The following is a 16,114-nucleotide window of genomic DNA, read 5'->3' as shown; positions in this document are numbered from 1 at the left end:
TGCTGCGAGTTTGTCTGCCATTGAGTAAACAGGGCCGGGATCTATAGCGAGCTGCGCTGCGTATTCGCAGCGAGAAACTCGCTGCGGATACGTCAAGTGTGTTTGTACCCTAAGGGTAGCTTCACACACACCGTATCACAGTGAATTTTCTGCTGCGATACTCAGCGGATGCGCGGCAGATTTGATGTAAATAACCTTAAAGGGGTAGTGCGGCGCTAAGAAATTTACAAAATAACACACATTACAAAGTTATACAACTTTGTAATGTATGTTATGTCTGTGAATCGCCGCCTTCCCCGTGTCCCACCACCCCCGCACGTGTACCCGTAAATGTGGTGCATTATACATACCTGATCCGTGTCATGCCCGTCCGCCATCCTGTGCCAGGACGTCATCTTGATGATGCTGCAGAGGGCGGCCGGCACTAGGGACGGCCGGAGCGCTTCGGCCGTCTGTCCAAAGATGACGTCCTGGCACAAGATGGCGGACGGGCGCGACACGGATTAGGTATGTATAATGCACCACACTTCTGGGTACACGTGCAGGGGGGGTGGGACATGGGGAAGGAGGCGATTCACAGACATAACATACATTACAAAGTTGTATAACTTTGTAATGTGTGTTTTGTGAATAATTTAATGTGTTTTAATTGCAGTAATTGATCATTTCAGCGCAGTGCTGCATTATTTCATTGCAGTAATCATTTAATCGCTGTCCTTTATTACGTTAACACAGTGAAACTCAATGTGTGAATACTTTAAGGGTACCGTCACGCGTAACTTATGCGCAGCGGATTTTTGGCTGCGAATTATTAGCGAAATCCGCTGTGGATACTTGCCCATTCACTTCAATGATCTGACATACATGCAGTGGGATTGGCTGCAGCGCACTGATTGGCTGAGTGGCGGGAGACCCTAAAGAAAGCCGGAGCGGGGCGCAGCGGGGTGACAATCCCGATGCAAGTATGTCAGCCCATTGAAGTGAATGGCCAAGTATCCACAGCAGATTTTGCAGCGAATTCACAGCAAGAAATCCGCTGCGGATATGTTGCGCTTGTGAAGCTATCCTAATAATAATTATGGAACAATCTCTGCAACATGTGTTTCTTACAGTTCTGAGGGTGAATGAATCAGAAGCTGAGCATGCATTTGTTCATTTGTATGAAAAAAAGTGTTTTGGTATTCTTTTAGTTTGTTTTAGTTAAAAAAAAAAAGTAAACCTCCACGCATTCTCAACTGCTACATGCAGTTTGCTATAAAGGACAGGAACTACTATTAAATCATGTAGGATTTCCCCTGCTGGGAACAGCCCTGTTCATTGACTCTTGGTAAGCAGAAAGACCTGTTAGGTTTCTTGTGTAAACTGTGATTTTTAGTACAGTGGTACCTTGGTTTAAGAGCTCACAGTTTTTCAAAATTGTGACCTGGTTTAAGAGCATTGCTTTGGTTTAAGAGCTCCCTGCACTGTGGGGGAGGGACATCGTCTGCACTGGGTAGTCTTCAGCACTGTACTGAGACCCAGGAAGTCTCCCTTACCTTTCAAATCATAGCAGATCCACTTAAAGCTGGGCCTAGGGGACAGGGGACAGGACTGTGGAGGTAATCTCTTCATAGCTGTAACCCCTCTCTCCCTGGACAGAGTGCTGCATGTATGTGCCCACGTATGTCCTGCTCATTCCTTCATACTCCCTGCAGTCTCTGTCAGTCCTGATTTGGTCCATGCTGAACACGCACCCCATCCCCATTGCTGTCATGTGACCACACAGTCCTCTGACAGCAGCCCTGCTTCTCTATTCTAGCCTGTTGTATTAAGCTACTTCATTATGGGGATCTGCAGTTCCATCCTCTATCTACTGCTGGTTTTTTCTGGTTTATGCAGTTACTATGCATTATAATTCACATGCTGATTGCTTTACTGTACAGTAACTTATAATATCACATATTCAGCTGTTTATAAATGTTTGTTTCATTTGTTTTACCTGCTAATCAGAATATAAAATCATTATTTTTGGGGTGTGGAACCAATTGTCTGCATTTCAATGATTTCTTATGGGAAATTTTGCTTTGGTTTAAGAGTGGATTTGGATTACAAGCCTGCTCCCAGAACGGATTATGCTCATAATCCAAGGCACTACTGTATATGTAAAAATATGTCCAATACTGAATTATTACTACCAAGACTGTAATTGTGAGAGTGTGAAGTGTGTTTAGTGTCAGGGTGGTCTTGTTGCCAAGAGGATCTTGGAAATGCTTATTAGGTTAAATTACATATTTTTGGGAAAATACTTTAATAAAGACTTTATTTACTTGATAGGAAAGCCATTTAGAAATTTGTATTTGCTCACCAGTCTTCTCCCCTCCCCAAATGCCCACTTGCCCTACATTCTGTTCTTTATAGTAAAGTTCCCAATGGAGAATGCATGTTACTGAGTGGTCTAATTAATAAGAATTCCTGTATTTATATAGTGGAACTTATTCCACACCGCTATAAATTGCTCATATTTGTCTTTGTCCCCATTGGGGCTGACATTCCAAATTCACCCATCTGTATGTTTTGGATGTGGGAGGAAATCCGAGTACCCAGGGAGCTGCGATGACTGACGTGGGTCTTGGTGGGGCTCTGTTCTGGTGTGGAAACCTAGACCGTGGCTGTCTTTCAGATACCTCCGCCATGGGAATAAAGTGATGGCGGGGCCAGAAGCTCAGTCAAGACACTGCACACTTCCATAGCTGCTTTGACCTCTAGCTGGAGTAGCCTCCACATCGAATGCCATACAGGCCCAAACCTCCCCTGCTGACAAAGTAATAATGAGTTTGTGCATATCCTGTATTTCATAGGCAAATATAATCTAAGGAAAAGGGCAAATATGAAATATAAACTAAAGCTGAGGTACTGTGCATAAGTGCATAGATACCTATGTTACTACCTAACATGGGTAACCATGGGTAAAGCCTTATAAGATCGCCCAGGGGCACCAAATGGCCAGAAACCGGCGTCTCTTGTTAGTCTCCCAGAGATCTTTTGTCCTATATCCTGATCCACTCGCAATTTCAATTCCTTAATCGTGGGGAGCTCTTACGATTGCCAATATGTAGGTATCTACACACCTGTGGGCGTAACCCCAGCAATGCGGTTTCTAGAACAGGAGCAATATGCGTCGAGTTGCAGGTTTGAAAAATGTGATGCCACAAGCCAAGAGTTTTGGACAGAGCCAAGCTCTGTTCCACATATCCACGTGGAGAGATTATTAGAGCTGTAAAGAGAAGTAACATCAGACATTTTATACCAACGTTAGAGTATTTTGAAGGCAATTTCCTGTTTTCTCACACACCTGGAGGACCTGTGTGGTGCCAACATCAATGCTTTGCTTTCCATTTCTGAGAGAGTCTTCCCCAGATCTTTTCCTCACAATCTCAGAAAAGGTGGGACAGTCAGTGGATAGAAGGTAATTTGATTTTTGTAAATACAAATATAAGTTTTTATGGGTACGAGGACATGCCAAGTAAGTGTCCTAGCGATTTTTAACCACTAACAATAAACGATTGCAAACAGGATTGTTATCGTTAACCTGAAATCGTTCACCATATTACACAGAACGATGGTCTTTAGTTACGATCGTTACTATGATTGTTTTCTCCTTCTGATCCCAGCAAAACAATGAACAATGTTCAATTACACTGAACGGTTAGTGAACAAATGCGGAACTCGAGAGAACGAATATGGAATTACAGCGAACAATTAACAATATTTTTAGGTTCAGATCTAAATCGACGGCATACGAACGATTTTTCAATCGTTGCCTGCATATACACAGAACGATTATCGTTTAAATTCAAACGATATAACTATTTTTCGCACAATAATCGTCCTGTGTAAGAGTCCATTTACACAGAGATTATTTGACAGATTATCTGCCAAAGATTTGAAGCCAAAGGCCAGAATGGACTATAAACAGAGATCAGGTCAGAGATTTGTCCTCTTTTCAAATCCATTCCTGGCTTTGGCTTCAAATCTTTGGCACATAATCTGTCAAATAATCTTTCTGTGTAAATGGACTCTTATAGGGCCCTAACTCTCCAAACCAAGAGAGGGGAGCGGAGAAGTCACAGCAGTTAAATACAGTTAGCAGGAACTTCCTCAGAAAGGAAAGCAAGGTTATATGAGATACAGGTATGAAAAGCAGTTTAGAGAGTTCAAGTGTGTCCAGTGGACAACCATCATCGTCATTCAACATGGACAGGGGCGATTGGTCCTTTCTCAGGGCTAGAGGGGCACTATATAGTAAAGTTTTAGGAGCGCTGTTCACAAGATCTCGCACTTGGAGAAAAGGAGTGGGAGTAGTGATGTCAGGATAAGTCTTTGACAGCCAGTGCCAGGATTGCAGAGTTGCTTAAATAATCGGGTTAATGTAGGTAATAGATTTAGGGCTGGAAGGAGGGAAGAATAACAGCGACCTATGCAGAATTTCCACCACTTCCTCCTCCATGGCTATCCCAGGCCTTGTGCGCGGGGGACTGAACCCAATCTATGATCCTAGATAGAGCGATAGCCTTTGCGTATGCATATGAAGGCATATGAAACAGGCAGCGAGATTGGAAGCTACCCGGGGCACCAGTAAAGCGATATTCTTTCTGCCAAACCAATAGGTAGATTTAGTTTAGTTATCTATAGACTTTTTTAATACTTTCCAGTGAAGAGGTATAGTTTAAGGCAAATAATTAATAGAGGTCATTACTAATCTTAACTCCATGGAAGTCGATACCCACAGCTGTCAGTTTTGACAGCTGCATTTAAATGGGTAATTAGTGCGCAGCAATCAGACCGAGCTCGCTAATAGCTGTGGTCCCAGCCTAATAATATCGGCGGTTCAGAGGGGGGTCACCGTGCAACCCCACTCTAAAGGCCCCCCCCAGCATCAGAACATACATTTAGATTCTGATGCGGGAAGGACCAATCTCCTTAAGGGTACAAACACACACAGCAGATATGCAGCAGATACGCAGCAGATTTGATACTGTGTTCAGTTATTTAGATCTATTCTGCTGCGTATCCGTTGCGTATCGCAGCAGTAAATACGCAGCGTATATGCCGTGTGTGTTTGTACCCTAAACATGTAAAATTTTAATACCTTCTATTGAGCAAACTTTAATACGGCAATATGCTATTGTTTTCAAGACTGTACCTAAGAAGATAGATGAAAGGCTATCAACATCAGGAAGGAGCCAGGAGCTTAGAAGAAAGAGTTCAAACGGAAAGAAAAATCCTCCCCTAGCAGTGTTTTATGAAAAAACTGTTTAGGGTGTGCTCACACTTACAGGATCCGCAGCAGATTTATTGGTGCAGATTTGATATTAACCCCTTAAAGACAATTTCGATTTTTGCACTTGTTTTTTTCCTCCTTGTGCTTAAAAGGCCATAGCAGTTGCATTTTTTCACCTAGAACCCCAGATGAGCCCTAATTTTTTGCGCCACTAATTGTACTTTGCAATGACAGGCTGAATTTTTTTCAAAAAAAAATACTGCAAAACCAGAAAAAAAATAAGTGTGGTGAAATTGAAAAAAACAAACAAAACAAAACGCATTTTGTTTATTTGGGGGGTATTTGTTTTTACGCTGTTCGCCCTGGGGTAAAACTGACTTGTTATATATGTTCCGCAAGTCGTTACGATTACAATGATATGTAACATGTATAACTTTTCTTTAATGTGATGGCTTGTAAAAAATTCAAACCATTGTTTACATAAATATGTTCCTTAAAATCACTCTATTCCCATGCTTATACGCTTTTATTCTTTGGTCTATGGGCCTGTGTTAGGTGTCATTTTTTGTGCCATGTCTTCTGCACACTGATCTCTCATTGAGATCTATGCTGTATAGGGGGGGGGGGGATCCACCCCACTAGACCACCAGGTATGAGGGACAGCAAGTAATCAGATGCAGCTGTCAACTTTGACAGCTGCATCTGATTGCTTGATTAGCGGGCCACATGCTGCACCCGAGACTGTGGTGGTTCATAGTGGCCCCTCTCTGAAGTTCTTGTGACCACAGGGCGTAAATATACGCCCTGTGTTAAGGGGTTAACGAAACTAACTGAACACTGCATCAAATCTGCTGCGGATCCTGTACATGTGAACGCATCCTTAACCCCTTCACGTCAGTAATACGTAGATATACGTTTCTACTGCACATACCCTGTGCAGTAGGAATGTATATCTACCTTCCTAACCCTGAAGGGGTTTGATTTGTGCGAGACAGCTGCAATGCGAGCAGCCCCGCACACATCAGTATCCAGGGAGCCAAGGATAATGAGGCAGCTGTGATCCCGCAGCTGCCTCTCATTAACCCCTTAAACGCCGCAATCTATAATGATCGCTGCATTTAAGGTACTCAGTAGCAGAAGAAGCTCCCGTCACTGAGTAGGTCCTGAACGTTTGGACCAACAGGAGGGGGTAATCCATTTACCGCCGTCCTGTCAATCGGCCATCTATGGATAGTCTGCTCTCAGGCAGGCTTTATGCATAGATCGCCGATAACACTGATCTATGCTATGGCATAGCATAGATCAGTACATGCAATCTTAGGATTGCATGTTTTAGAGTGAAAAGATATAGTGTTAAAAAAAGTTTTTAGAAGTATTTAAAAACCCCTTATAAACCCCCCTCCCAATAAAAGTTTAAAATACCCCCTTGCCCATTCTAAAACAAAAAATATTTAAAATAAATAAACAAACATATATATATATCAGCGTGCAGAATTGTCCGATCTATTAAAATATAACATTGTTCCTACACAGTGAAAATGAAAAAAAAACACACCAAGATTGCTGATTTTAAATTATCAGAAAAAAATTAATAAAAAGGGATCATAGTTTTTCTGTTACACCAATTTGATATTAATAAAAATTAGAGATCATGGAGCAAAAAAGTTACACCCCAACCAGCCCTGTAGGATGAAAAATAAAAGCGCTATGACTCTTAGAAGGTGGGGAGGAACATTGCATAAATTTGACCCGCACATTTGGCCTCTAAGTCAAGATGTCTTTTAAGAGCATTGTTGGATAACTGGCTTTTTTTTTTCTGGGGAATATATACTCTTTTCGTTAAGTGAGAGATTACACTACAGTTTATACTTTTCTCTTAATTCCACAAGTGTCCAGCCAGGGTAATTCTCATAGCCTTATTCTGTCTACCTTCCTGTATGGAGAAAGCTTCTGAGGATCCATCAAATTCCACCTTTCATTTTTCAAAGACTCTGTGAGGAATGAAAAGTGGAATGCTGCGTTTACCCTGACAGATTTTTCTGACAGATCTTTGAAGCCAAAGCCAGGAACAGACTATAAACAGAGAATGGGTCATAAAGGAAAGCATGAGATTTCTCCTCTTTTTCAAATCCATTCCTGGCTTTGGCTTCCAAAATCTGTCAGATAAATCTGTGTAAACGCACCATAAGGGTCCATTTACACAGATTATCTGCCAAAGATTTGAAGCCAAAGCCAGGAGTGGATTGGAAAAGAGTAGAAATCTCAGTCTTTCCTTTATGACCTGTTCTCTGTTTATAGTCTGTTTCTGGCTTTGGCTTCAAATCTTTGGCAGATAATCTGTCAGATAATCTTTCTGTGTACGATTAACAATTTCGAAGTAACGTTTTTTTTTTTTTTTTAATATAACGATCAGCGCCTAGATGGAACATATATATATCGTACAGAAAATTTGTTTAGCGATCACTTAAGCCTATCTCGCACATAGGTAAAATCAGTGAACGACTGTTTACACGGCACGATCAGCAAATTTTTTGCAAACGACGATTTAAGAACATGTTAAAAGATCAAAATAAACGATTTCTCGCTCGTCGTTCGATCGTTCGCTGCGTTTACATGTACGATTATCGTTCAAATTCGATAGTTATCGTGCAAATTCGCACGATAATCGTTCCGTGTAAATGTAGCATAAGGGTCCATTTACACAGAAAGATTATCTGACAGATTATCTGCCAAAGATTTGAGGCCAAAGCCAGGAACAGACTATAAACAGAGATCTGGTCATAAAGGAAAGACTGAGATTTTTTTCCCCTTTTCAAATCCATTCCTGGCTTTCGCTTCAAATCTTTAGCAGATAATCTGTCAGATAATCTTTCTGTGTAATTGGACCCGAAGGCTGGGTTCGCACTACGTATATTTCAGTCAGTATTGTGGTCCTCATATTGAAACCAAAACCAGGAGTGGATTAAAAACACAGAAAGGATCTGTCCACACAATGTTGAAATTGAGTGGATGGCCGCCATATAACAGTAAATAACTGCCATTATTTCAATATAACAGCTGTTGTTCTAAAATAACAGCAAATATTTGCCATTAAATTGCGGCCATCCCCACTCCATTTCAACATTGTGTGAACAGATCCTTTTTGTGTTTTCACTCCTGGTTTTGGTTGCAATATGAGGACCACAATACTGACTGAAATATACGTAGTATGAACCCAGCCTTATGGTGCATTTACACAACAGATTTATCTGACAGATTTTTTTTAAGCCAAAACCAGGAACAGACTATAAACAGGGAACAAGTCATAAAGGAAACACTGAGATTTCTCCTCTTTTCTAATCCATTCCTGGCTTTGTCTAATCCATTCCAGTCTCTGTAAATGCACCATTAGCCCATTCTACTTTACACCAGTTTGATAAATCTCTCCCTCTGACTCTTGTCCTCCAGTCCAGGTGTGGTTTGCAATTAAGCTCTGTTAGGCTAGGTTCACACTGCGTTTTCAGCATCCGTTTAACGCATCCGTTTTTTATGAAAAACGGATTGCAAAAAACGGATCCATTTGTGTGCATCCGTTTTTCCATTGACTTCCATTATAAAAAAAACGGATCCGGTTTTTTTTGGCGGACCAAAACGGACCAAAAAACGTTGCTGACCCTATTTTTCTGGACGTTAAAAAAAAACGGATCCGTTAAACGGATGCTGAAAACGCAGTGTGAACCTAGCCTTAACTTCAATGGAACGGAGTTACAAAACCTTAACCAAAGAGGAGACATGTGGTGCTGTTTCATGAAGAAAGGGGCCATGTTTTTCGAACGCTGGATAACCAGCTATGATTGCCAAAGATGGCAATGTAGTTTAAGGCTGCATTCACACAATCGTAAAATGCCTGTAACGGACTCCCCCTTCGCCCAGGCAACATCTGTAAATAGATGCTGGGAGTGGGTGGAACTGTACAGATATGCGCCGCGCTGTAATCACAGCGCCGCGCAGCTGATTCATTACAGTGCGGCACATAACTGTACACTTCCCCCGCTCCCAGCATCTAATTACAAATGCTGCCCGGGTGGGGGGAGAACTCCGTTACAGGCATTCCACGTCCTGAATGTCTGAATGCAGCCTAAGGCTGCGTTCACACTATGTATATTTCAGTCACTATATGTATATTTCAGTCAGTATTGCAACCAAAACCAGGAGTGGATTAAAAACACAAAGGATCTGTTCACACAATGTTGAAATGGAGTGGATGGCTGTCATTTAATGGCAAATATTTGCTGTTATTTTAGAACAACTGCTGTTATATTGAAATAATGGCAGTTATTTACTGTTATATGGCGGCCATCCACTCAATTTCAACATTGTGTGAACAGATCCTTTCTGTGTTTTTAACCCACTCCTGGTTTTGGTTGCAATACTGACTGAAATATACTGACTGAAATATACGTAGTGTGAACGCAGCCTTAAACTGAGACTAATGGAGTTGTTTGTAAAATAGTTCCTTTTAGTAAAGTTGCTGACCGTTTTTCACAATGTTTTTTTCTTTTCTCTGAAGGAGTTATGAGGATCCTTTGTCTGATCGTTATGGATCATCCTTGCCTCAGTCTGGGAGCCTTTCCAGCATTGGACCTGCACCTTTGACAGTAGCCCCCAGTGGCCCTTGGAGACAGCCAGAGCTTCCTGAGGTTCTTGCTATGCTCAGTTACACTCTTGATGCTGTGAGACTAAATGCAGCTGCGTATCTGCAGCACTTGTCGTATCGTAATGAGGAAGTCAAGAAAGAGGTTTGTACATGTTAAGTAATTATAAAATGCTCTTATACCCGTATTGTGTTTTTTATTTTATTTTTTTTATGGGTGTCTGGCACATTTAACTTTTTTACCAAGGCTGTGTCCTTTTTGGAAAGTGTCTAATTAGCATGTAAATGCACTACATTTACTTTGAATGACAAGCCCTAATGATGCACATATTGTTTAGTTGACAGCCTTTGAGCAGAGGCACCTCATTGGAATGAGGGAGGCAGGGGAGTTGTTTTGACAAGCTGCATGCCATGTAGGCCATTCTCACCAAGCTGACAAAGGGAAACGGTCAGCTAGAAAAGATGCCCCATATCAATGTAAGCTCTGGAACTATCCATACAATTTTTTTATTACAACTCTAAAGCGTTTACACAGAGCAATTTATCTGACAGTATTTATTTTTTAAGCCAATGTCCGGGACAGACTATAAACAGAGAACAGGTCATAAAGAAAATACTTAGATCTTACCTCTTCTGCAATCCATTCTTGGCTTTGGCTTTAAAAAATCAGAAAAAATGGCTCTTCAGTTTTGAAGACTAATGGTGCGTTTACACAGGCAGTTTTATCTGACCGATTTTTGAAGCCAAAGCCAGGAACAGATTATAAACAGGGAACTGGTCATAAAGGAAACACTGAGATTTCTCCTCTTTTCAAATCCATTCCTGGCTTTGGCTTCCAGAATCTGTCAGATAAATCTGCCTGTGTAAATGCAGCATAACCTGATAAATAGCACCTGCAATCTTCAGGTTGTCTGCTCTAAGGAAATATATTTGAGGTTTATGGGTGTGCTTTTAAAAAGAATATATGCTTGTAGATTTTGGTATGTGTTAGCTGTAATCTTATTGACCTTCATTTTTGCGGAAGTGTTTTTAGATGGATAGGTGTGTGTGTGTATATGTATATATGGGTATCTAAGGGAGCCACGTCATACAGGGGAGGGAATTCCCTCCCACTGGGGGCGGACGGGCCGGCCTCCAGTCCTTGAGCACCGGTGCATAGAACGGCGCCGTGCACGGGAAAAACTGACTGCGGCACTGGCTTTCCCGTGCCGGCGCCGTTCGATCTGTGGGTTCAGGTTAAAGAGGATGTACCTGGTGGTACATCCTCTTTAAGTACAGACTATATATATGTGTGTGTGTGTGTATGTATATGTATGTGTGTGTATATATATATATATATATAAAATATAATATTTATGTTGCAGTGAAACGATATGATCAAATCCGAGGAAATGTGGAATGAATACGCTGTTCCATCATTTCCCTTGGGATTTGATCAAATGCCTGACCCGTTTTAGGGAAATGACGGAATGAACGATCAAGGAGTCGCCTGGCTCTACCTTTGGTGACAGAGGCGGACGGGGGAGCAAAGCGTTACACCTCCCCAGCAGGCATATGGCAGTGGGGAGGACTGGAGCAGAGCAGATTAGATCTAAATAACTGAACACAGCATCAAATCTGCACCATCAAATCTGCTGCGTATACTGTGTGTGTGTACACCCTTAGGGCTAGTTTGGAATAGTCACTCCCAAGCTGTAGTAGAACTTTCTATGTGAAGTCTCAGCATAAACTTGGATAGTGTATTACATACAATTAATACTTTAGATAATTTAGAACAAATAACTGACCTTTTAGAGACTTGAGTATTTTATTGTTAAAGGACAACTCCCACAAAAAATTTTTTTTGCTCATTTAACACACATTACAAAGTTATATAACTTTGTAATGTGGTTAAATACCCGGCCTGGCCCCCTTCCCCCACTTTCGGACCCCCGACCCCCCACCCCGGAAGTTAAGGAATTTATACATTACCTATTACCATCGTCACGGTCCTCTTCTCCGGGGCGGCATCTGGTGACGACGACGTCAGAGCCGAGGGGCGGTCCGGGTCCTCTTCCTCCTCGGCGTCTTCATGCAAAGTGAATGGGGATGAAAAGGCTGCTGGTGCACATGCGCACCAGCAGCCTTTTCATTGGCTGGAACGCATCACATGGCTTCCAGCTTGCTCAGCCCTGATTGGCTGAGCTTGCTGGAAGCCATGTGATGCGCTCCAGCCAATGAAAAGGCTGCCGGTGCGCAAGCGCACTGGCAGCCTTTTCCATCCCCTGGACCCGGAAGTTGGAGACATCGCTGGATGGCGGAAGGCGGCGACGGAGAGGCGGACGGCGGGCGAATCGAGTGGCGATCGTCACCGGAGAGATGGTGAGTATGGTGTCTGTGTGTGTCTGTGTTTTTTTTTTTTTTGGGGTCCCGCGGGAGTTGTCCTTTAATGGTTACATTCAGTCAAATAATTGAAATGATATAAATAAATAAACTAAAAATCGAAGTATGGTGTTCTAAATATTTAGATCCAATTAATTTTCAACACCCCCCTCCTTTTATTCTTCTAGGTTTGTCGTTTACGTGGAATACCACCACTTATAAGTCTCCTGGAGGATCCACAGGCACCTGTAAGACTTGCAGCCTGTGGTGCACTGAAGAATCTTTCTTATGGCCCTGCAAAAGAGAACAAGATGGCAGTGAAAAACTGTGATGGGGTGCCAGCACTAGCAAGACTACTACGTAGGCGGGGAGAGGGTCGAGGAGGAAGAGACATGGCAGAGTGCGTCACTGGTATGTGTGGTTTTTTTTTTTTTTTTTTTTTTTTTTTAAATCCTTTTTTGTGGGTAAAATGCAGTAGTAGATGGGACAAGATACATTGTACAGAAATAGACAGCCAATTGTTCCTCGAGATAAGGAGGCTCTTGAACAAGTGGAGCAATTTACCTTTTTTGCGAATATGTCTGCGGGGAAGAAGACAATATTACCTAAACTTATGTACCATTTTTAGACCCTTCCTGTGGCCATCCATCAAGGAGAATTTAAAGCTTTTCCTGATCTCTACTCCACTTTGAGTAGGCGCATAGAAGGCATAGGTTCTCTAAACATATTCTCATGGTGCCCAGATCCCCGCAAGACTTGCCATTACCTGATATTATTAAATACTATTTTGCATCTCACCTGCGCCATATAACGGCTTGCTCCACTCTCGGTGCTTACGCGAATTGGAATGTAGAGGAGCTCTAGCTGGCCCCTACACACCCCATCTCCTTACTGTGTTCAACTCCATAAACTCCCCCGACCGTGGCCCCTTTGGGCCCTATTGCCTTTACGTGCTCCATTTGGAACACTTGTACGTTTCCCTCTGGTATCCAAACGCTCACCTATGACCACTTCTATCTTTCATCCACCTCTACTGGGTGGCTCCACGAAAAGTATGACAAAACCGCAGTTTGACACATTTATTTTGATTCACGGACATTGTAGAAGGCAAATCTTGGACTTTTTATTCAGTATTCAGAACAAGTAGGTGGAACGGCTTCAGGCAGCTTATTAACCCACATTACAAAGTTATGAAGCTTTGTAATGTGTGTTAAAGGGAACCAGTCACCGGGAAAACGCATATAAAGCTTTTGAAATGTGCTGTTAGACCACACAGCACACTTACCACACATGTTTTCATAGCCTTCTTGCCTCCCCCGTGTAAGCCGCAAAGTAAGTTTATAAAACTGGCGCCCTGTATGCAAATTACCTGAGGTAGTCCAAATCTGCATGCCGTTGCTGCAGATAGACGTGCTGGCACATCCCAGGAATGACGGGCGCAGTAGCTGCACCCATGTCATCCCCGGCAGGGCACGGCTGTCAGTGATGGCCAGGCACCCGCCTCAACTGCCGAGATCTTGGCCAAGCCTGGATGTTGGCTGTTAACCCTATAGGTGCTGCAATCTGTGCGATCGCAGCATCTATAGTGCTACAGGAAGGGAAAATCCTCCCTTCCTCCTCTATCGGAGCTGTGCGGTGAGATGTCACAGCACCATCAAAACTGTGCTGTGTGGAGGCATGATGAGCAATGCAATATGCCTGTAATCAGGCAATTTTACAGTAAAGTCCCCATGGTGGGACTAAAACATAAAAAGTGTTAAAAAAAAACAAAAAAACATAAAATATATTTATAATAAAATAAAATTTTACATATAATCACTCTAGCCCCCAATACAATAATAAATGTAATAAAAAAAAAAAAGTACACATATTTAGTATCGCCGCGTGCGTAATGGCGCTGGCAATACAAATATTACATGAACGCCTTAGTGACCGCCAATACGTATTTTCACGGCGGTCACTAATGGGCTTTATACCGATATGTACGCCTTTTAACGGCGTACGTATCGGAATGCTCTGCCAACCTCACACCCCCGCGGATATAATGACAGCGTCATGTAATGGGTTCCGGTGGCTGCCGTGGGTACACTTAAGTGATCGGAGGTCCTGCAGCGCCATCCAGTCAATCAATGGTCTCCATGGTAACCTCAGGGGCCTAATGAAGACCCCCAGGATTACCATGGACATGCTATCATGCTGACAGGCATGGCTATGCAGTTTGCCTGTCAGCATGATGCATAATACAATACACTGCACTACAGTAGCAATATATTGTATCAGTGATCACAGATCACTTTACAGTATTACACTAGTGTACAGTTATGTATGCTAGTGTAAAAGTAAAAAAAAGTGCACCAAAACACCCCCAGCCCCCCCAATAATAAAAATGCATTATATTCCCTATACACTTAACTGTTACATAAAACAGATCAAAACCACCAAACCTATACATGTTTGGTATCGCCACGTCCATAACGACCCCCACTTTAAAACTAAATCATTAAATATATTGCAAGACACACACTGTAATTTAAAAAAAACGCACCAGAATTGCTGTATTTTATCAATCCACTTTAGAAAATACGTCACAAAAGAGATCAAAAAGTCATATATATGTAAAACTTGATATCAATAGAAACTACAGATCTTTCCGCAAAAAATTAGCCCCAAACCAGCTCTGTCGCGCAAAAGATAAGAACGCTATGGATCTTGCAATGTGGCAACAGTTTTTGTGCGTTTATGTTAGGAAGATAGCCGCCATTACTGTGGACAGACTGTTTGTTCACAGTGATGGATTCCTAAACATGATCAAAGCCCCATTCTCTCTACCACCGGAGGTGTCTGAGAGCATGGGGCAATGATCAGGGACCACCTGGTGTGGTCCTGGAACCAGCAATCAGGAGTATATACTATATACCGCTGATCGCTTGTTCTGAATGCTGCAGACACTTTTTTTTTTTTTTTTTTTTTTTTTTTCCCCTGTGACCGTAAATCATTAACGGGATAAAAAGTCAGATGTAACCACCCCGGATTACCTGTATCCACCCCAGATTGCCACAGACTGCCCAAAACCCACTTGATTGTCCATCACGACCCCAGATTGCCTGTAACCACCCCAGATTGCCACAGACTGGCCGTAACCACTCCAGATTGCCCATCACTACCCGAGATTTCCTGTAACCATCCCAGATTGCCCGTAAACACCCCCAGGTAGCCTGTAATCTCAATTTTTTTAAATTATTTGTTTAGCAACTTTGCTATTCTAATAACCGATACTAGTTGCGGTTTTGCTTCAGCAAAATGACACTCCTTCCCTTCTGAGCCCTGCTGTATGCCTATTAACTGGTTTATGCCCACATATGGGGTACCGTTGTACTCAGGAGAACCTGTGTTACAAATTTTGGGGTGCATCTTCTCCCCTGTTCTAGTGAAATTGAGAAATTTCAAACTAAACAAACATTATTGTAAAAGTAAAATTTTTTCATTCTTACTGTCTATTTTTGAATACTTTCCTCTAATACTTGTATATGTAATATTTTATGTATATTTTGAGGGGTGTACTTTCCAAAATGGGATGACTTTGGGGGGTTCTATTTTGCTGACACTATAGGGGCACTGCAAACACACCTGGCGCTCAGAAACTTCTTCAGCAAAATCTGCACTGAAAATGCTAATTGGCGCTCTTTCCCTTCTGAGCCCGGCTGTGTGCCCATACAGTGGTTTATGCTCACATATGGGGTACCCTTGTACGCAGGAGAACCTGCCTTACAAATGTTGGGTATGCATTTTCTCCTCTGTTCCTAGTGAAATTGAGAAATTTCAAACTAAACAAACATATTATTGGAAAAATTTAATTTTTC

At 42.2% G+C, this 16,114-nt stretch overlaps 1 protein-coding gene across 4 annotated transcripts in view; it reads left to right on the top strand.

Moving 5' to 3' along the window:
• Nucleotides 1-16,114, top strand: part of LOC138799491 (catenin delta-1-like) — a 134,338-nt gene that overhangs the window by 77,653 nt on the left and 40,571 nt on the right. For all 4 annotated transcript variants that reach the window (XM_069980761.1, XM_069980760.1, XM_069980759.1 and 1 more), the window contains 2 exons: nucleotides 9,810-10,038; nucleotides 12,443-12,665. In XM_069980761.1, the coding sequence (XP_069836862.1) occupies nucleotides 9,810-10,038; nucleotides 12,443-12,665 (452 nt within the window). The remainder of the gene's footprint in view (nucleotides 1-9,809; nucleotides 10,039-12,442; nucleotides 12,666-16,114) is intronic.

The sequence above is a fragment of the Dendropsophus ebraccatus genome, chromosome 8 (genome assembly GCF_027789765.1).
Source record: "Dendropsophus ebraccatus isolate aDenEbr1 chromosome 8, aDenEbr1.pat, whole genome shotgun sequence".
NCBI classification, from domain to species: domain Eukaryota; kingdom Metazoa; phylum Chordata; class Amphibia; order Anura; family Hylidae; genus Dendropsophus; species Dendropsophus ebraccatus.
This window is presented reverse-complemented; position numbering and strand designations above follow the sequence as displayed.